The 21,646-nt window shown below is 47.0% G+C and overlaps 1 protein-coding gene across 2 annotated transcripts; it reads right to left on the bottom strand.

Moving 5' to 3' along the window:
- Positions 1–286: 286 nt before the first annotated feature.
- On the bottom strand, positions 287–11,248 carry LMO2 (LIM domain only 2). 2 transcript variants are annotated; one of them, XM_089914964.1, is made up of 4 exons: positions 11,230–11,248; positions 10,219–10,444; positions 5,911–6,126; positions 287–1,283 (listed from the first exon to the last, which is right to left on the bottom strand). In XM_089914964.1, the coding sequence occupies exons 2-4, from the start codon at positions 10,257–10,259 to the stop codon at positions 1,064–1,066; spliced, it is 477 nt and encodes a 158-aa protein (XP_089771090.1). In that variant the 5' UTR covers positions 10,260–10,444; positions 11,230–11,248; the 3' UTR covers positions 287–1,063. The 2 variants fall into 2 exon arrangements, with proteins under 2 accessions (XP_089771090.1, XP_022439370.1); XM_022583662.2 differs by lacking the exon at positions 11,230–11,248 and adding an exon at positions 10,566–10,792.
- Positions 11,249–21,646: the final 10,398 nt, after the last annotated feature.

Below are 21,646 nucleotides of genomic sequence, written 5' to 3'. Positions count from 1 at the left end.
CCAAAGGCAAAGATCTTGCCTTCTGTTCACTCTATACAATGCTGAAGTGAAATGCAGGTTTTACAATAGCAATCTAATTATTCTACATCCCTCTGAGCTACATGATGACCCGTTAGATACTAATTGCTAGTAATATAGAAACGTGCCTGCCTCATATAAACCCTAGCCATAAACTTGTTTTTATTTGACCTAAAAGTAAATTGCTTATTTACTTCTCCTTTACAATATAAAAAGCCATTTTTTTCCTGCCATCCCAAATTGTAAGTCATTACCAGGTAAACAACACTGTGTTTTAGTCAGTCATTTTTATTGTCCTCAGAGTTTTTTTAAACTACACACAACAAATACTTTGATATAATCTAAGATAATAAAATAGGTGAACAACTTTTTTTTTTAGATTTACATTTGTATAGAAACAATCTGTGGAACTCCTCACTTCAAAACTAAGGTGTCTAAAAACAGTGATCCATCAGCATTGCTTTAAAGAATTGTTTGGTTAAAAGTTGCAGTTTTCATTCTCAACTGAAATGTTGTCTCCATGCAGTGTCCCTTGGGTCCAAAGCTTAAGGCCTTGGGAAGGTGGCCAAGAAGAAAAGGATGGCCACTCTTCTCTCTGTCCTTCCCTCGTGTGGAGGACAGTGGTTGGAACAGGGTTCTCATAAAAGCCGGGAAGAAAAGAAATCAATTGCACATCTCTAGTTTTCAAGGGTTAAAGACATAACAAGTCTGGGCAGAACAAGTCCCCATCTGTAGATGGGAAGTTCCATCATGACGGTACAGAACACTCTCTCCCTCGCTAATCATGTCAGTTATTACCCATAGGCTGTGGCCATTGTCCATAAATTCTCCCTCAAGGCCAGTCATTTTGTCACGTTTAAGTTTTGCCCCCTTGCATTATGTCACTTGGATGCTGTGTATTGGTTCTTGGTGTCCAATTAGGGTCTTTCATCCCCTAAGAAATGTCTCAGCCCACCCTCAAATCCCCCAAATGCCTAAGAGTGAAGACCCCATGGAGACAGTGACTTCAGTGAAACACCTCTCCAGAGATGCTGGGGCATCTGGCCTATATCATCCCATTGACCTTAGTCCACTCATAGATGTCCTGTTCACACACTATATCAGAGTTGATGAGGAGGTATCTGTCACCCACACAGAAATGCTTCTGACAGGCGGCACATTTGAAACATTCCAGGTGATACACTTTGTCCCTCACCCGCATCGTCATCTCGTAGGCACGGATCCGCCTGTCACAGGATGCGCAGAGGCCGTCCTGGCCAAAGAGCCTGGGGAGAAAACAGAGAGAAGAGCTAAAGAGACAGTGGCACAGATAATACTGGAAGAAAGGGCCTGAGGATGGGTTCCATGCTGTAGGCTGGATTCCCAAGACGTCCCAGCAAGGAAGAGCTGGGTCCAGATTGATGGCTGACTCGGTCGCAGTGTTTCCTAGAAGTGGATCCTCTGGGATGAGACTGTATCTGTGGCATTTGTGTTTGGCATAACTCGTCCCTTTTCTGAGCTCTCTCCCTGCCTGCAGCCACCACCCTCCACGCCTCCAGGTTGCCCCGGGCCCACCTCTGTGGAAAAGACTCTCAGCTGAAGTGATTTCAGAGGTTAGGCATGGGTTGTGTGTCTCTTCCCAGGGGAACTTTCATTTTACAAGAGGGGCCAGGAGTAAACCCCAGAGGCCCCTTTGAGAGGAAACTGACCAGGAATGCAATGAAATGGGCATCTTTCTGAGGCTCCCAAATTCTATCACATCAACAGCCACTAATTCCACCCATGGGGAGGGTTGGTCTTGAATTCCTTCAAAGGTACCAAGGCCATCTCCACATGATTGTTTGCTGGGACCCCAGCTTCTGGGAGACAGAGGGAGTTCAACCGAAAACACGCGGTATAGTTAATCGTGCCTCGGACATCTGGAGGATGGGCAGCATTTCTCCACATAGAATGGAAGATCTTAACTCGAGATCTCGCTGCCCCAATGGCATGAGTCTCTGGAGAAACTTCTCTTCTGACATTGAAATCAAGACCCTCCCTCCAAGTCTCAGCTGACAGGTTACTTATATTAAGCAACATGTAGTGCCAAAGTGGGGGATGCAATACGGTGGAGCCTAGTGCAGCGGTTCCCAAAGTGTGGTCCTGGGACCAGCCGAATTTGCATCACCCGGGAACTTGTTAGAAATGTTCACTCAGGCCCTCCTGATTGAGATGCTCTGCGGGTGAGGCCCAGCCGTCTGTGTGGTCCTGAGCACGGCCAGGTGATTCTGATGCAGGCTGAAGTTTGAGAATCAGCCCGCAAGAGTGGGATAACACAAGCACTGGAATCAGGAGACTTGGGTTCAGCCAGGACTAGCCCTGAGTACCTGAGTGACCCTGGTGGGACCTCTGATTCCTCTGAGCTTGGCAGTGATCATAGTGTGCCCCTCACCCGGCTGTTAAAGGATGGACGCGGCATGTCAAAGCACCAGCGTTCAAGGGCAAAGCCAGCGCTGGCTGGGTTTTAACACATCTTGGGGGTATTCCAACAGGGCCAGTCTTGCTGCCAGAAGTCATTTTCCCACATGCCTGATTACATGGCATGTCAGCAGGTCCTTTCCACGGAAAGCCTTCAGGGTGGTTTTAGGTGAATGCCTGTTCTTCTCGGAAGTTCTTATTAACTTCAGAAGAGCAGAGAATCAACTGGTACGTTCTGAGAGGTTCTAGGGGAGATGAGGGCAGTTGACAAATTTTGAAACACATGAACAAAATTAATGGAACCAGGAAGACATGGTCTGTGGGTAGAGAACTCATGGTTACAGCCAGGCCAGCTAATTTCCCTCCGAATCCCGCTTTCCATTTGAAGAGCTCTGAGTGTTTTCAAGGCACCACCTGGGAGCAAACTCATTACTGGGGGAGAACATTTTATCCCAAGGCAGCAGATGGTGGAGCTGTAGGGAACTGCCACCCTGGAGGTCACAGAGTGGAAAGACAGTTCTGATTTCCTGATTGTTCAGTAAGTTGAGTTTGGGTCCAAGTGACTTACAAAACAGTGTGTGTGGAATGAAGCCAACCACCTGGGGTGTGTGACCCTTATGGAAGGAGAGCGTTTATTAAAGGGAAGTTGGGGGTAAATTACAACACACGTCAGGCAGCTAACGAAGGGAAGGATGAAGGACTTGTATTTGGGAGACAAGTTCAGGTCCCAGCATCACCTCTAACTAGCCGGGTGCCCCAGAGCCAATGACACCCTCTGCCCTGGCTTCTGTGTCTTAAGCTATAATGCAAGAGAACTGGAAGAGAAGGCCTCTGCAGGCCCTTACAAGCTCTGGTTTGCTGGGACTTCACTAATGGTGAAAATAGCCAGGACTTGACATCTAACTTGGGCGTTCACCTCTGGCACCAAGGATTGGTGCCTTAGGCTGGATATCCCAGAAATAGACCCTGAGACCAGGATTTGTTAAGGATGTGTCATCAGGGAAAACAGGTAAGGTGGCAAGGGAAGCCGGACAGAAGGGGTGCAAGGCAAGCAAAGTTGCACACTCGGGCCAAGTCCGAGGGGAGCTTCAGCCTGACTGCACGGGGACTCTGGGGTGTAAGTTATGTCTCCAAGCGGCCCTGGCTCCTGGCAAGATTGCAGGACTTTGGTCTCCGGCAGTGTCAGCCAGTGGGCCAGGTCTGTTGGGCATGGGGGGGTGGGGGTGGGCAGTGGGCACACTTCTGGCTTTAACAGACACAGGTGCTGGCTGTTGAAAGTAAAACACTTAGGGGTGGGGAGGCATTGCACACAAAAACTGGTAAAAAGCGATCCAAGGGGATCTGGGCTGGGCACTGATATTAACAGTTATTCTTCGGTTCCCAAGAAAACAACATAAGAGCACAGGGTTTATTTAGGTTCTGCATGGGGGTCTCATGAATATTTGAGGCTAAATGTCTGAAAGGGACTGTAACAGGCAAGTCAAACACTGGAAACCCTCAGGGGGAGAAGTTCTCCTGGGGCAGGGGTGGGTGGGCAGGGGGAGAAGGACTGAACCCCATCATAGAACCCATTTCCTCACTCCTCCAACTTGCCTTTTGCAAAGACACTGCCAGATATGTCAAGAATGCAAGCAAACAAGTCCATGGCTAAAGGGCCATGCCTGCAACAAGAAATGATTTTTCTCCTCTGTCAAGAGATGTCATGTCTGAAGCTCCCTCCTGCCCATTTTAATAACAATAATATAAATATGAAAGGATGGCTGGAAACGCTTGCACTAACACAGAGTTAATTAACATGTTGCCTAGGAATGTAACAGGGAGAAGAATTATTTCATGTCACCGAGACACAGGTTAATTAACACGGGGTTCTCCCAGACTGTCTTTTTTCTCTCCTTTTTAAAAATGCAAGAGATTAACAAGCCCAGGCAGCACGGGGTTTATTCTTGAATGTTATATAAAAACCGCAGAAATAGGGAGAAGCCCGGGCTCTTTTGACCTTACTCTATCTGTACTTCATTTAATAAGATTCAAATGATTTGACAGGGATGTAGTCAGGGGGCCCAATGGGAATCATTTACCCGTCTGCTTTCTGCACTGTCTTGGCAAACTGATAGCGAGCAGAACCAGGTCTCTATTTATCCCAGTTCTGTTTTCTTGTTACTTAGTAAAAAATTGACCAAAATTAAAATCATGATCCTTGGAAACCCGACTTCTTTTCTCTGAACCACCAAATTTGCAAGGACTTTATCAGGAAATTTGGGGGTGGGAAGCTTACTCTGTCAGTCTCTGGGTGAACAGATAAGCTTCCTTCACCATGGAATTGCCTGCATTTTTTTTTTTTTTTTTAATGTAAAATGCTCTGAGGGCAGGTTTGGGAGAAAGGGCTGGCCCGGCAGCCAAGGGCGCTGGAGTCTAAACAAGCTTCCCTGGTTTGGGTGGTTCTAATGTATTAGGGCTCCATGCTCCACAGACCCTCTGCCACAGGAAGATGGCAAAAATCTGACAGCTACACAGTTAAGCAGATTTGACAGCAGAGGGCACAGAGTTACCTCTGCAGCAGCTAATATGAAACTGGAAATGCTAGAACATTCCAGGCAAAGGCACTCATCTGAGTGCTGGAAAATTCACATAGCCAAACTTATGACCCAGAGCATCCAAGATGGCCTCAGTGCCTGTCTCACTGGATGTTCTAGAGTTCCTATTTTGCCTTTCCATTCTTCCATTTCTTTGTTCATTAGATCGGAAAAGACTCTAATGATAAATGTCATGAGCAGCTAACATCTATTTGATCCTTATACTCATGCACCAAGCCAAGCACTTTACATGTATCACCCCATCTAATTCCCACCCCTTCTTGGAAGTAGGTATCGCTGTTATCCCCATTTTACAGATGAGGAAATTGAGGCTTAGGAAGGTTACGTAACTTGTCCAAGGTCACAGAGCTAGAAAGCAGTGGTGCCGGGGCTCAAACCTACAGCTGACTTCAGGGCCTTCCTGCTGTGACCGTCAAATACTTGGAATGCCGTGGCGAGATCATGCTTTCTATTCTTAAATTTCTCATCACATAATATTGGAATCTTACAAAAGACTATTTGGAACCTATAGGTATATTTTGAAGCATTAAATGAGCTCCTAGGAGCCCACACTCAAACTTAGAAACTACAAAGCTCCCAGTTCCTTTGGCACGTCCTGTGCCTTCTCCCCAACCTTCTCCCCTTTTCTGCCCCACAGAGGGAACCGCTATTCTGAATTTTGTGTTCATCACTCTCTTGCCTTTAAAATATTAGAATTTGACCATGTAGGAATGTATCCCTGAGAACATGCTTCTCGAACAGGAAGAAAGGCCGACTGCTTCCCTGCATCGGGCAGCTGAGACCCAGCCTGACCTCACTGGGGCAAAAGGCAGGCACTGGGGGAGACAGACCCACAGCCCCAGGAGGGCAGCGAGGACAGTACCTGAGATAGTCTCTGCGGCAGAGCTTCCTGCCCAGCTTGTAGTAGAGGCGCCGGCCCACCTCACCCAGCCGGCACCCGCAGAGGTCACAGCTGAGGCAGTCCTCGTGCCAGTACTGGTCGATGGCCTTCAGGAAGTAGCGGTCCCCGATGTTCTGCTGGCAGCCTCCACATGTCAGCAGGGATGGGGGGATCTGCAGCACCTCATCCACTGGCTCCCTGGAAAGAAGGCCAAGCATTAGGGATGACCTCATCTTGGGGAGACAAGCACGGGAGAGGGGTCAGGAGTCATGCTGTGCCCAAAAGGAAACCTCATTCAGTTGCCTGTAGGTGACATAAGAGAAAGGAGGGGACAGCATATACCTAGGGCAGACTGCAGAGAGACCCTGCCAGCCTTGGGTTAGGACAGGAGAGAGCTAGACCCTACATCCTAGATCCCGGAAGAAGCAAGTGCAGGGCACCAAGAGGCACCAAGGCAACTGCAGGTGGTACTGCACCCCTACCCACAGTCCAGCCCCACTTTCTCGGCACCTGTGGTCTCTCTTCTTTATCTCCCTCCTACTCCATCTCCACACCTCTCCTCTTTCCTCCTCACATACCCAGGACCCAAGGGCACTGCCCAAACCCAGAGGAGGCACCCAGGACTATAAGAGTTGCTTGCTGCCAGGACAGTGACTTCCGAGAGGGCTAAGAATCTGCAAATTCCCTTTTGAATCTCCGTGCCATCCTGCCTCAAACCCTTCCCAACTGCACAAAAGCAGAGGTGAGGAAGGAAGAAAGAAGAAAGGGACCCCAAGTTATTTTAGGTTGCTTTCTCTTTCCAAGATAAAAATTCCATCAGGATATAATAGAAATTCTCATTATTATTATCTTTTAATAGAAATTCCGCATCCCATCCTTCTTACTGAATGAATCCTTGGAGAAAAATCTCAGGTGTTAATTAAGGCCACTGTTAAACTTATAAAGGACGTCAAACAGAACTTTCTGCACGTGAACATTTTTACAGCAGCAAAACTGATTCGGATGAAGTTGATTTAGGAAAGAAAATGGGGAGAGGGGCAATAATTATTTTCGAGAGAGTGGAAGGCAATTAAACAGACTCTGAAGTCTCCACCCAGGCAATTGTTAGGAGTGAGCCTGTGATGTGTGTTCTTTCACTACAATGTCATACAGTGTCTCCAGTTCACTTTGCTTCACTGGAATCTGAATACTTCTGTTTTACATTTTAAAAGAAATAACTTTATTTGCCAAAAGAAAATAAAGGGAGTGGGAGAAATGATTCTCTCACCAGATGGGACACAGGAAAAACAGTATACCTGTTGATCTGTGACAATTAACAAGTGCTTTCTTGAACCTCACTCAAACACAAATCTATTTTTCAAAATTCTATTATGTTTTGAAAAATGGAACTGCCTCCAACTGTGAAATTCCCAAAGGGAGTTTCCCCCTCGGTACTTTGAGGGTATAAATCTGTGTCTCCTATTTCCAGCTGACGCTAACTTACCAGGTGACCTTGTGTCCTGATTGGCCTGTGCCCACAGCACTCAGCGTCCTTTACACCTAGGGATGACAAGGCTCAGGGAACCAGTGTTGATAACACACTCTGACAGCTTCAGGTGACTCTGTCTGTAATGTGCATACCTCCCTGTGAATATTTAGGGCTACTGAAACCGAGCCCACACTTTGTAGATCAAGTATGAGGGTCCTTTGTGAGATGATCTCCTTTTAGAACAGGGAAATGTAAAACCCAAACCAGTTTCCTCCTAAAAACTCAAGACTTTGAATAGTTTTAAGAATTCACTGAAGCCTGGCTTGCTTTTGTTTCCACGGGTTATACATAAAGACTTCCATTCTCCCTCCTGAAAAATAAAACACCAGCATTTTCACATGCATCACCTCAGAATCGCATCTCTTCCCTTTCCACAGCCCATGGTCTTACTTTAGGCTTTCAGAAACGCTCATGGAACCTCAACACTGCTGGATGCCCTGATGCTGAGCCTGCCAACCAACTGTGAAAGAAGAGAATTTGCACTTAGCTGGTGCAAAACTGCCTGGAATTAAAATGAACTGCTCTTGTTACTCACAGGGAGGCGGTAGGGGCCACTGGTGGCCCAGTAGAGGAAATCTCTGTGTGAATTTGGCTGTCTTTCTGTCTAAATGTTTCATTTGCATATGCCTTGGCAAATTTCTGTGTGTAATTTGGAGATGCTGATCAGACTGACCTCAGCTGCACTGACCCAAGTATGTACACAATGAAGCTTCTGGTAGAATAGTGGTTCGCAGTAGAAATGGTAAGCAAAAGAGCTATTGTGATGGCCTGAGATGAGATAGGAAAGGATAGGATAAGATATTGCTTCTATCTTTCTATAATTAATGATAATATCACATTATCTTTGGTGTATGTTCCAAGCCAATAACTGAGTGGGATTCACTCCCTAATATTTTATATTCTCCTAGAGCCTATCTGAATATTATACCTAAACACACTTCGGCCTGGATTTCTGGGATAATTTCTCAACAATTTCCAAGAGCGATAGGGAAAAAATGTGCTGCAGTAATTTCTCAGTGAGCTGGTCCATCTCCAATGAGAGCTTGTCTGCATTGGGCAAATAGTGAAGCAAAGGATGGAGAAGAGCACCCTTCAGTAGGTGCCTGCTGTGTTATGAGGTAAAGATGTTTCAATTTTCCAATCTCAGTGAAAAAGCACAAACTTTGAAAAGAGAAACACTTCCTTCAGGGAACTGAAACCTCCAGATTTATCTTCTAATAAAAGGCTTAGTGATTGAGTTCTACTGATCGAAAAGGCATTAGGAGCCTTTCAAAGGTAATTCATCCAGTTCACTCTCTTATTGTATTACTATGGTCTTGCCTAGGCTCTGAAAACTCAGGGCTAAGTTGTAATTCTCGGTTTGTTAAAAAAAAAAAAAAAAAGAGCAAACCACCCTTTAAACCCAGTGTTTTCGTAGATATATACTTTTAAAAAGGAATGTTATCTTTCTCCTGAGAATTTAAGGAAGCTGGGTTTTTGTTAGAACAAACCAGACTCCTTATAGAATTGGCATCTGAACCTTCAAGATTGAATAGGGTTGTTTATATTCTCACTAGATCATGGTACTTCCTGTGTTTTATGAGAACACGCTGAGCTTTTATGCTCCTAACTGAGGGTAAAACCCAGGTATATAAACACCATAGGAGACTGAAATTGGGAGGAGGAGGTACTTCAATCAGGAAAGCACAATTCTTTTAAAGCAGAAAAAGAAAAGAAAACAAAACAAAACAAATGCCTCTTAAAAGCACAAATGGACAAGTCATTAACCAGCTCCTTTGGTCTGTGTAACAAATCCCTTCAAAGGATTAGATGGGGACTTCAAAGGAATAAATGTTCTCAAAACCAGACAGCTAATGAATCTTAAAAGGGAATTTGCGCTGACGGCTAAATGATATCTTAAAACAACCCTTTCTCCGCGTCTTAACACTAAGGAATGGGCTGGAGGTAAACATTGGGAAGAGGGGTTTCTTCAAACCAGTCAGAGCCTCAGAAAACAAATGCAGTTCATTAGAGCTACGGTTCCCAGACTCCAAACCCTTTGAGACTGTGATAAAAGCCGTGAGACTCCGCTCCCCAGAAAAAATTCACCTATACGCAAAATGGTGCACTAACTTTCGAGGTTCAATGGTCCCCATCGGTGGACCCCGAGGGGAGAGGCGGGGACGTGTATCCAGATTAACTCCGTGTTTAGCTGCTCTAAAGTCTCTGGAGGCCTGAGTGAGCTCCGAGGTGAATTCTCGCACCTCCTCACCCGCCGGTCCCTGGCGCTGCGGGCAGCCGCTCCACCTGCGGACCGGGAAGGGGGCCGTCGGGGACTCGGGAGGCCTCCACTTGTAATGTCCCCCTTTCCAGGACCAAATGGACAAAGAGAAAGGGGACCGAGAAGGAACGAGAGGGGAGAAAGGAGCAGAATCGAGTCCTGAAGGCTCTCGGGACTGCACCTGCGCGCCTCCGACCTCCCCCTCTGCCTGCTCCGGTGTAAACTTTCTGGCCCACAGTGGCTTTGGGGAGAGTCCCAGGTAGCCGGGAGGGGCCCGCAGCGGCGCCGGGCCGACCCCCTCTTCCTGCCGCCCGCCGCCCAGCCCCTCTCACAGTGTCCCCGGAGTCACCCGATAGGATGCGGGAGCCCCGCGCAAGACAGAGGGAACCAAGGGCACGCTGCGGGCGCGCACCTGGAGCCTTCTCGCCGGCCGCCCGCGCCACCCTGCCGCCCCAGGGCGCGAGGCCGTGGACATCGTGGGTGGCAGGGGCGCCGCACTTACTCAGACGGGTCCAGGCTCTTCCTCTCGATGGCCGAGGACATTGGGGAGGGAGGTGGTGTGCCAGGCGGCGGGGGCGCTCCCTTTGTGGCGCGGGGCTGGCCGGCTGCCGGGGCTCGGACCCCCTCGGATGCTCGGGCGCCGCCGCCTCCGCTCCTGCGCCTCCTCTTGCTCCGGCGCTCTGGCGGCGAGCTCGCCCCTCCGCGCTCAAGGACAGTCACCGCGCTCCCTTCAAACGCCAAAGAGAGAGAGCGAATCACCGGGCTGCCGCGCGCCGCGGCCGAGGCGGGGACAGGGGCGCGCAGCCTGCCCCGGGCGGCTGCAGCTGCCGCTGCTGCTCAGGACTTAACCTTCCATCCCGGTCCCGCCGCCGCCGCCGCCGCCGCCGCCCGGTCCGGCTCGGCTCGCGCGCTGTCGCCGGCTCCGCGCCGCCCGCGGGAATGGGGCGCGACCGTCCGGCCGCCCCTCGCCCCTCGCCCCTTCGGCCCGGGTCGCGGCGCGCAGCTAGCCGCCGAGGGCAGGGAGGGGGCGGCGGCCTGGGGGCCGGGAGGGGACTGCGCCTCTCTCCCCCGGCTCCCTCCTCTCTCGGGAAGGTCTATTTTCGCTCAGCTTCCCTCTGTCTCTGGTTTCATTTCCTTTTTCCTGATCACGATTCAAATACAATAGAAGGAAATCACATTTAAAGAGACAGCTGCCCGGTACTCACCCCCCCCCTTCTTTTTTCTTTTTTTTTTTTTAACGGGGCTCCTGGGGATTAGCGATACAAACAGCAGCCGCCGCTGCCGCAGCAGCCTCCGCAACAGGACTGAGTTGGCGTCTTAAAGGGGCCAGCGTCGGGGACGGGGAGAGTCTCTCAGTGAGCACCTCTCCTTGGAGAGGCGGCTGGGTTGCCTCTAAATCATTCTTTAGGGATGCCCCTCTTCGGCGTTGCCCTTTTGGTAAACTAAGATTGAAAGTAACCAGCGGGCCGCTCGAGGAAGAAAGAAAAGACAAGAATGCGAAATAAGCACATACAGAGATGCACGCGTTCCGAGTGGCGTTCGCGCCCGTTCGAGGTTCCAGGTTCCAGGTCCGCGGACACGGAGCGCGGAGATGCCCCAGACAGCGCGGCTCTGCTGGCTGCGGACTTGTGACTGCGTCCGCGCTCCAGACAGGCGACGGGAACTGTGCGAGCAGAGGCCGCACGGGCTGGGTACGCCTGAGCAGTGCCAGGGGCTGCTAATCCCAGAGGGAGCGTGGTTGGGAGGGACCAAGCTGATCTCAGTCTCCTCTCCATCTGCTGGCGGCAGAATTCCCTCCCTCAGCATCTTTCAAAAATCGGACTCCTGCGGTTAAACTGGCCCCTGTAAAGTGCCAATAGTACTCTGCACAGAGAAGAGTGCCTCTCCAATGAGGGAGAGACTATTTTGCCCTGGGTCAGGGAAAGCGAGAGAAGCCAGACTTGATTTTCGAGTTCAGGTTTCCCCTCCAACCTCAAGGGCAAATTCTAGGAAGAGGGAGGAATGCAGAAGGGGAGAGGAGGAGGCTAATAATCTGCTCTTGTGTAGAGCAAAACTTTAGGTCCCTTGGGCCTCATCAGAATTCCTTGAAAATAACTGCATTCAGAAATTATTACTAAAGGCCTACTTGTGCATGACACCAGTCACAAGTCTTGTAAAGAAGAAACTACCAAGTACTTTCAGGATCCATAGTTTTATATGAGCAGTCTGGATCATGGTCATGGATATTGTATTCCCATTTTAAAGATGGCACTGAAGGACCTGGATGAATCCACCCTGAAAGGTGGTGGCTGAAATCAGAAGTGCATCCCTGTAGGCATCGTTTTCCCTGTTCAGAGCTTATCCTCAGTAACTCCTCACACGTAAAACCAGAATTTACTATTGCTTGCATGCTCTTGTCCTTTCCTTACCTCCATGTCCAAAGCTTGAGTCCCTATGGGTATAATTAAAATCTCTCCCAATCTCCACCCCTCCGGTGTGTGTGTGTGTGTGTGTGTGTGTGTGTGAAAGGAAGCCTTAAGAGCAGCTTTGGGTCCAACTCAAGGCCTTCTTGAGTCTCTAAAAAGGCCTTCTCTGCTCCTTGTTTTTAATTTAAAAAGGGAAAATGCCTAGAATTTTTAGGTCAGCCTAAATTATGTGATAACCATGTAACCTACTACTCTACAATCGGAAATGAAAATAAACATATATATAGGCTGTGAGGAGCAGTTCACCTATTTACAACCAGTCAACGTGGTGATTAAATGCTAGGACTTGGGCATCCGACTGCCTGGATTTGATTTAAGCTCTTAGTTATAAGCTAGCGGGGCCTATCTAGGAAAGTTACTTAACCTCAGGAGGCAGTATTGGTAGTGGCTCTGGAGTCAGACAGCCTGCACCGCAACCCACCATTTCCCACCTGTGAACCTGGGCAAACAGCAGGAATTTAAATGCCCAAGATCCTCATCTGTCAATGGGGGTGCCAGAATCTATTGATTAGTTGTTGTGAGGATGAGTGATTGCATGCAGTGTGGCCCTTAGACGTGTAATGAGCTGGGGGAAATACAGACATGAGATTACATACATGGATAGCATTTGGTGTGTATTAAGCTCTCATAAATGGTAGCTTCTGTGTTACAGCAGACTATCATTGGGAGAATTTAAAAAGAGTTTGAAATTAAATTTAAAGGTGAGCTGGGGGTTAAAAATAAGAATTTTCTGCCCAAATTTAAAAAACTGTCCCATTTTTTAAAAGCAAACAGAGGAGGGTCCCTTCACTTCACCTCCTTGTGCTCGTATACAAAACATATATGCATTTTCCACTTTAATGTTCACTGCCTTGGTGATTACATGATATGTTTGCATCTGCTTGCTTTTATTAAATCTGATAAGTTGCTTCCTACCTTGCTATATAGTTTTGCATGGGGCTTAAGTTAGTTGTTATATTAAATATATCCTTGGGTTCCAGAGGCAACCTCTAAACGGCCAACTTTGGGGCATGAAGTTTCCTTTTAATAATATGCTTCTGTTTTGACCCGAGTGTGTAAAGAAAGAGCGATTACTGCCGATGACTTTGGGTCAGTTTCTTATCTCTCACCACTCTTTGGGGAGAACTTCCTTAGAGAAAGTGAATATTTGAAATGGTATCTTAAGATTTCAATTTCACACACAGTAGTTGTAAGAAATAACTGCCTACCGGTGGGATTTCATTTCTATTCAACGGGCAATTAAATTGCTCAAATTTAAGTTTAACATTTAGAATCGAGTCTCAAAATGTGTTTTCATTATGACTAATTTTAAAGCAATCATGACCTTATTGTATCCTTCCATAGCAACCTTATGCCTTATGCAGAAGAGGGACTCAGTAACTATGAGGCAATTTGAACACGTAAAATGGTTCTTGAGAGTTGGGGAAATCTATACTTGATCCCTATCCAGTGGGATTGTAATTTAATTCCTTTTGCCTTCCCCCAACTCCTTGCAGATCTTAAATACCCTAAAATTTAGAAAATTTCCAAGTTTTCCGTCCTGAATGTGAATGTCAGAGGAAGACTGAATGAGTTGGCATGATGAATCTGACCCTAGGTGGATTACTTTCTTCCTGTTGGCATTTTCTATTCTTTTTTTGCTTATTACATCTACAATTGTTTTCTCCGGAAGAGCAGTTTAAGTGACTAAGGCTACATTTCTTTGTTAAAATGGACTTCCAATACAAAGGAAAATGCAAATGTCATTGGGAAAATGTCAAGAATGACAATTTACCTCTTTTATTTTTTTCCAACCATTAGAAGCCAACTTGCGTCATATACCTGTTAGTTGTGACATTCACATACAGGAACAAAAATAAAGGTTTATTTTATTATGGCTTCAGCTCCCATGCAAACTTCTTTAAACTACTCAATTGTCACAAGTATCTGGCTCCCAAACACATTTCAGAACATTTCAGGGCACGTTGATGGGTATGTTTTCAGAATGTTAGACCTATTAGTGACCTTAGTGATAAATAAACCAGATTTCCTATATAGTAGAAAAGAGCTCCAAAAAATCTAAAAAAAAAATCTTTATCAACTGAGTTTAGGAGATGAGCATAGGTGTCAGAAGGCATAGCTCAGCTGTTTACTAGCTGTGTGACTTGGGGGAAGTTACTTCACCTCTCTGAACCTCAGTTTCTATATTTGTCAAATGGAGGCAATAGCAACACTCAGCAGGGCTGGGACTAGGGTGAGGCCATAGGGATGCCTGCTTACTTCACAGGAATTTTAAGAGGATTTAATAGGATAAAGTGTGTAAAAATGCTTTGTACAGTGATGGTGCATAATATATGCTCAGAAATGATACCTGTTGTTCTTACCCTATCTTTCAGAAGTCATCACCACCGTATTAGGTAGCAACAATCTCCCAGCTAGTCAGGACATCCGGCAAAGAATGCTGCGACTGGGGTGCTGTAGAAAGAGCTGAAGTGTGCCTAAGACATCAGCAGGCTTCAGGCTTGGGGAGCCCCCATATTTCAACCGAAATGCAGGATTGTGCCCATTTAGGTCCTGGGTAGGCTGCTGACAGCTTCACTGCTTCCCTACCACATTGCCTGTTTCAGCCACATCCCTGATTTTATTCATCTGCTTTTCCCCTTTCCAACAACTTCTAAATCACCTTTTACAACTAAGACAAGAGGCAAAATCAAGTGCTAAAGTAACTGCCCCCAAATGTCACAGCTCCACAGCTAGGTCTTAGCAGAGTTAACCTCACAGCATGTCCTAGTAGAAGGAGCCTCTGAAATGTGATTTCCCAGCTTGCTCCTTGGAGCAGTAGGGGTTCTGAAGTGCTTCCCTAGTGGGCTCCACCGCCCCTGCTCCAACTGTAGCAGCTCTGCACTTATTGACATGTTGCTCAGCCTCTCTGGACTTTAGCTTCTGCATCTGTAAAGTGGGCAAATTCAGAGTACCTATCTCATGGAGCTGCTATAACAATTCTGTGAAATGAAACATATAAGGTGCTTGGAAAGGAGAGTGGCACATAGTAAGCTTCTGTGGAAGATTTTGCTTATACAGAGAGATTCCAACTTTAAAATATTTGAACAACCATTGGTGATTCAGAGCCCCTTTGATGGACAAGGCAAATGAGACATGGAGTCAACAGCTCCTTCTTCCACCTCTGCCCCCATCAAATCCTCCCCCACGTTCTCTCTTTGGGTACCAGACCTGAACTTATCTGCTGCTCTGTGTTCAAGGGGGAGTCAGAGCTGGGTGAGCTAGCTGACTCACGGAGCTGTCCCGGGGCCCTTTGCTCACATGCTCCATTTCATCTCTTTAGCTGCTCAGAGGCAGCCCCACCCGGCTGACACACCACAGTGCCTGGGACCCTGCAACAGCACATTTGAGATCCAAGCTCCTTTATGTGGCCTAGAAAGCTTTATACTATCTGGCCCCTACTACTCTTTTCCATCACAACCCCCTCACTCTCTCTGCTTGAACCACACTGACCTTTTCTCTATTCCTTAAAACAAACCAAGCCGACTCCTATTGGAGGGCTTTTGCACCTGCTCCTCCCTCTGTCTGAGATGCTCTTCCTCTAGATCATCCCATGGCTCCCATGTACTTCACTCAGGTTCAAATGTCTACCCTCATAAGAGCCTTTTAAAACCCCATTTCTCATCATTCTCCATCTCCTCATCCTGCTTTATTTTTCTTCCTAGTGTCATCATTACTTATACTTTACATATGTATTTGTAGTTTTTTATGGGTTTGGTTTTGGCTTTTCTTCCCAGCTAGAATGTAAACTCCATGAGAATAGAAATTCTTTATGACTTGTTTCCAGTTGTGTCCTCAGGACCTAGAATGTGCCTAGCACACAGTAGGCCCTCATTAACTATTCAATGAATGAATGTACAAATGGTAGCCTTCCCCTTTGGCCAAAGCATGCCTGCATTATGCTCTCTGGGTAAAAGTTAAGAAGGAACTTGAAGATCCCTTGTCTTCCTTGAGCATCGCTTTTGGGAGACGATAAGGGCCCAGATACCATTCAGATGCAGACCCAAGAGTTTGGTTTGGGAACGAGATCAAGCTCTTGGCTGCTAGGAACACGCAGATACAGGTGTTTTCAGGAAGCCACAAGGTCCCACTTTGAAGCTTGATTCTCCACTGCAGGGCCCCCATACCCACAAGGAGATGTGGCTACAGTGGACCAATGTGTAGGATGCAGTCAATTACATGGGTAAAGGCACAGGCTTTGGAGATAGACAGGCTTATGTTTGAGTCCTGGCTCTTTCAGCTACGTGATTTTAGGCAAATTATTTGACAGTCTGAGCCTCAGTTCCGTCACGCGTAGAATAAGGATAATTATATCTTCATCGCAGGGCGGGAGGAATAAAATGAGGCCGTGCATGTCAAATGCTTCGCACAGTGCTCAGTGGACGACAGCTATTATTAGAGTTCATTAAGCAAAGAGAAGCTCAGAGGAGGATAGTCAACCAGGGCTGGCCTTTCTCGACACAGAGGTGGATAACTGGAGTTCTGCCACAATGAGGGCTCAGCCCAAGCAGGTGGGGTCAGCCTCCTTACCTGGGGGACCCTTGCCTAATCTTACCTTCTCTGGCAACCCCCAACCCCCACGGGGCAGATGGGTTAGGCTGGCAGACACCTGGCCTAGCTTCATGGTCAGGAAGGCGACATAAAGAGATGGTGTCAGGAGCCTGTCCTGGTCACTGGCTCTTCAGGGTTGGGGGTCTCTGGTCTGAGACACTGCACTCCAAACACACCTTCCATTGGAGGAGAGGCCAGGCTGCTTCCAGGGAAGTGGTGTTTTCTGGCACTCGTGTCTAGCTGAGGGCACTGAGCCTGGCAGGGGAAGAAGATTCTGGCCTTCCTGATGACACTTGACTTCCTAAGCTTAAACCTCAGCGGAAAGGAGTCTTGTGTGTGACGCTCCCAGAAATACCAATTGCTGAGGGAGGTAGCTTTCAGCCAAAACGAGGGAAAGAGCTGCTTGCTTCTTCCTGCCAGTTTTCTCTGCTTCCCTTCAGCTGCCCGTCATGTATCTGACTGCCAGACTAACCCATCTGGAATACTGTTTTCTTCACTGTTACTACCCTGCTCAAGAATTTGCAATGGCTCCCTGTTTCCTCTGATTATTGTCGAGTAGCTTAACCTCTTGGGACCTTGATGTTCTCATTTTATAGAGGAAAGAGGTTGACTGGAAGGTTAGAGCTGCAGCTCTATGTGTGATTCTGTCCTTCTAGCAAATCAAGACCAAACTCCCCATGATTCCATTAAAGGTGCCTGTGATCCTGCCCACGCCATCAAATGAACTTCATATCCCAAAGCCCTAGAGCCTGAACCTTCCCACCAGGCAGGCTGCTCCTCTTTGACCTCAGACATCCTGCTCATGACCATTTCTGCACACTGTCTTATTCTGTTCTTTCTATCTGGAATGTCTGTGCTTCAAAACTTTGGTGCTAGAAGAGCAGAGGGGTTAAGAATAGAGATAAACCTGGTTTCTAGGCCCCACTTTACAACTTACTATCTGGATAATTAATCTTAGGCAAATCTCTGTGCTTCAGTGCTTGCAGTGATAAACTAGAGGCAATGATAAACATAGGGTGAGGAGGCATAGCTGAGATAATGTGTGCAGCAGGCAGAGCACAGAGCCTGGCACAGGGTGAGCGCTCGGTAAATGGCAGTCGTTACTGCAGTTAGTACAAAAGCCTCCGACTCCTCTCTGCCTCTCCAAATCAACCTGGACCCCACTCAAGCCACATCTTTGCACTGAAGGTTTTTCTGTCCCCTGACCTCAACTCCTTCCAGCTCTTGGCTCTAGGGCCTGGTTAGGTGCTCGTTAGACTCTGCCTTGCAGTGCCATAATTTTATGTGTGCATACCATCTTGCCACCTTGTAAGTGACTTATGTTCTTAGAGAAGAGAGGCCATGATTTTCATTTTTACTAGTTCCCAGGGTATTGATATAAATTTGGAGATACTCAATAATTCCTTTTGAATTAAAGGCTTCAGATATCACATGCATGTTATCAATTTCCCAATTCTAGCTTCACACTGACATTCGTCAAGACCTGAGGGTCTCCCCAGAATCGGTATTGAGGATGGCCCCATGCATTGACAGTCATAAACTTCTTAAAAACCTGGCAACTCGAAACTATAAAACTCTTAGAAGAAAATGTAGGGTAAAAACTACATGACATTGGATTTGGCAATGATTTCTTGACTATGACACTAAAAACACAGGCTACAAAATTAAAAACAGATAAATTGGACTGCAATGAAAGTTAAAAACTTGTGTGCATCAAAGGTCAGTATCAAGAGATTAAAAAGGCAACCTATGGAATGGGAGAAAATATTTGCAAATTATATATCTGATAAAAGGTTAATATCCAGAATATTTAAAGAACTCCTGCAATTCAACAGCAAAACCCCCAAAAACCCAATTAAAAAGTAGGCAAGGACTTCCCTGGTGGCGCAGTGGTTAAGAATCCGCCTCCCAATGCAGGGGACACAGGTTCGAGCCCTGGTCCTGGAAGTTCCCACATGCTGCAGAGCAACTAAGCCCATGCGCCACAACTACTGAGACTGCTCTCTAGAGCCCACGAGCCACCACTACTGAGATCGTGTGCCACAACTACTGAAGCCTGCACGCCTACAGCCCATGCTCTGCAACAAGAGAAGCCACTTCAATGAGAAGCCTGCGCACCACAATGAAGAGTAGCCCCCACTCACCGCAACTAGAGAAAGCCCGCGTGCAGCAACAAAGACCCAACGCAGCCAAAATTAAATAAATTTAAAAAAAATACAAGGAAGAGAACTAAAAAATTGTTTTTATTTTAAAAAAGTAGGCAAAAGACTTGGAGTGATATTTCTCTAAATAAGATATACAGGGGTTTCCCTGGTGGCACAGTGGTTAAGAATCCACCTGCCAATGCAGGGTACACGGGTTTGAGCCCTGGTCCTGGAAGTTCCCACATGCCGCAGAGCAACTAAGCCTGTGCGCCACAACTACTGAGACTGCACTCTAGAGCTCATGAGCCACAACTACTGAAGCCCGCATGCCTAGAGCCTGTGCTCCACAGCAAGAGAAGCCACCGCAATGAGAGGCCCATGCACCGCAACAAAGAGTAGCCCCCGCTCGCCGCAACTAGAGAAAACCCACACACAGCAACGAAGACCCAATGCAGTGAAAAATAAATTAAATTTAATTTAATTTAAAAAAAAGAAGATATACAGATGGCCAATAAGCATATAGAAGGATGTTCAACATCACTAATCACTAGAGAAATGCAAAACAAAACCACAATAAAGCACCACTTCACACCCATTAGGACGGCTATTATCCCCTAAACAGAAAATAACAAGTGTTGGCGAAGATGTGGGCAAATTGGAAATTCTGTGCTCTGCTGGTGGGAATATAAAATGGTGCATGCAAGTTCCACAAAAAATTAAAAATAGAATTACTATATGAGTCATCAGTTCTACTTCTGGGTATATACCCAATAAATAAATATGCATACAATGGAATATTATTCTGCCTTAAAAAAGAAGTCCTGTCACGTGCTACAATATGGATGAGACTTGAGGACATTATGCTAAGCAAAACAAGCCAGTCACAAAAGGACAAAGACTGTATGATTCTACTCATAGGAAGTACCTAGAGTAGTCAAATTCACAGAGACAGAGAGTAGAATGGGGGTTGCCAGGGGCTGGGGGGAGGGGAGAATTATTTTTTAATGGATATAGTGTTTCAGTTTGGGAAGAATAGAAAAAGTCCTGGGCTTCCCTGGTGGCGCAGTGGTTGGGAGTCCGCCTGCCGATGCGGGGGATGCAGGTTCGTGCCCTGGTCCGGGAGGATCCCACGTGCCGCGGAGCGGCTGGGCCCGTGGGCCGTGGCCGCTGGGCCTGCGCGTCCGGAGCCTGTGCTCCGCGACGGGAAAGGCCGCAGCGGTGAGAGGCCCGCGTACCGCAAAAAAAAAAAAAGTCCTGGAGATGGATGGTGGGTGATAGTTGCACAACAATGTAAATATGCTTAATGCCACCCAACTATATACGGGGGAGCGGTTAAAATGGCCAGTGTTATGCCCATGTATATTTTTACCACACACACACACACACACACACACACAAAACCTAAAAGTTTTTAGATAAAATTTAAAGACGTTTCCCTATGTGCAGAGCTGTCCAAGGTGCAGAATTTTACCTTTCATTTCAGGGAGCTCACAACATTCTCAGGTTCATCCATGGACCAATTTGACAACCCCAATGTATGGTGAAGCCAGTCCCGTGAGCTCTGAGACATTCTTCAGGTCCCCAATGGCAATTCCTGCTCACTTATGCCCCCATCAGCAGCACTGGTCCCTGACTTCTAGATGACCTTCTTTGCAGGAGCCCACTAGGCCCCAAGGACAGGGGAAAAGGGGGCAGCTTGTTATTAGTAAGTACAGCCACATCCTTAAAGGGACTCATGCTCTTATAGATTCCTATCTGCCCTCTCCTCTGAGAAGCCGAGGGTTAGAGTATAGCAGGCACAGGTTCCATTTGGGGTGGGGATGGCTGGAGTAGGGGGTCTCATGTAAGTAGAGCATCTTTAATGCTCCCTTGAGGCCACAGCCTCTCTCCAAAGGCCCCCAGGATGCTCGTGGGCCAGTTCAGCTCCTCCTATGGTATCAGGCTACAGTGCCTCCCATCCCATCGCATTGCAAAAAGCTGCCTTGGGTCGTAGCTTGCAAAGGAAGAGCTATTAAAACCTTTTCCATTTGTATTTCCTGCGTGGCCCTCCATCTGGAAATATCTTTTATCTGGCAACTTTTACAAAGCTGAATCTTGAAGGAGGTCCTGGCAGGTTTATGCTGGCCTCTCTATCACTCCAATAAGATATTTCCATCCTAACCTTCACCAGGGTCAAGGAATCATGACTTGGTCTTCAAAACAGGACTGGCATGGCATGGCAGCGATTCTTTCTGGCCCTGAGGCATCTTTTTAACCCTGAAAACGCCCACTTGGAGGGCAAGAGCGAAATCTAGAAGATTATTATACGCACTGTCTCTCAGCTCAAATGTTACTTCTGCAGGGAAGCCTCCAGCCTCTCATGACTAGATTAGGACCCACTGATGATCTCACTCCCAGGTTTTTTTAAATTGTTTTTCTCCCTTTTTTTTCTTTTTACTTATTTATTTAAGTATAGTTGATTTACAATGCCGTGTTAGTTTCTGGTATATAGCAAAGTGATTCAGTTTTTTTTTTCAGATTCTTTTCCATTATAGGTTATTACAAGATATTGAATATAGTTCCCTGTGCTATACAGTAGGACCTTGCTGTTTATCTACTCACGCCCAGTTTGGATCACAATTGGTAATTCTATGTTTTGTGGTTGTTAAGTTCTGTTGAGCTCCCCCAAAGACTGCAAGCTCCTTCTGCTTGGAATTGAACCCAAGAGCCTAGCCCAGCACATAGTAAGTAC

The sequence above is a fragment of the Delphinapterus leucas genome, chromosome 7 (genome assembly GCF_059928025.1).
Source record: "Delphinapterus leucas isolate spDelLeu-1000000601 "Yukka" chromosome 7, BTC_Dleu_Yukka2, whole genome shotgun sequence".
NCBI lineage: Eukaryota > Metazoa > Chordata > Mammalia > Artiodactyla > Monodontidae > Delphinapterus > Delphinapterus leucas.
This window is presented reverse-complemented; position numbering and strand designations above follow the sequence as displayed.

Bases quoted from the DNA above. Each gene is read 5' to 3' on its own strand.
- LMO2 (XM_022583662.2), bottom strand. The intron at 6,127-10,218 runs GTAAGTGCGGCG...CCTTCTTTCCAG, and splicing joins AAGAGCCTGGACCCGTCTGA to GGAGCCAGTGGATGAGGTGC. The intron at 1,284-5,910 runs GTACTGTCCTCG...TTTTCTCCCCAG, and splicing joins TGCCGCAGAGACTATCTCAG to GCTCTTTGGCCAGGACGGCC.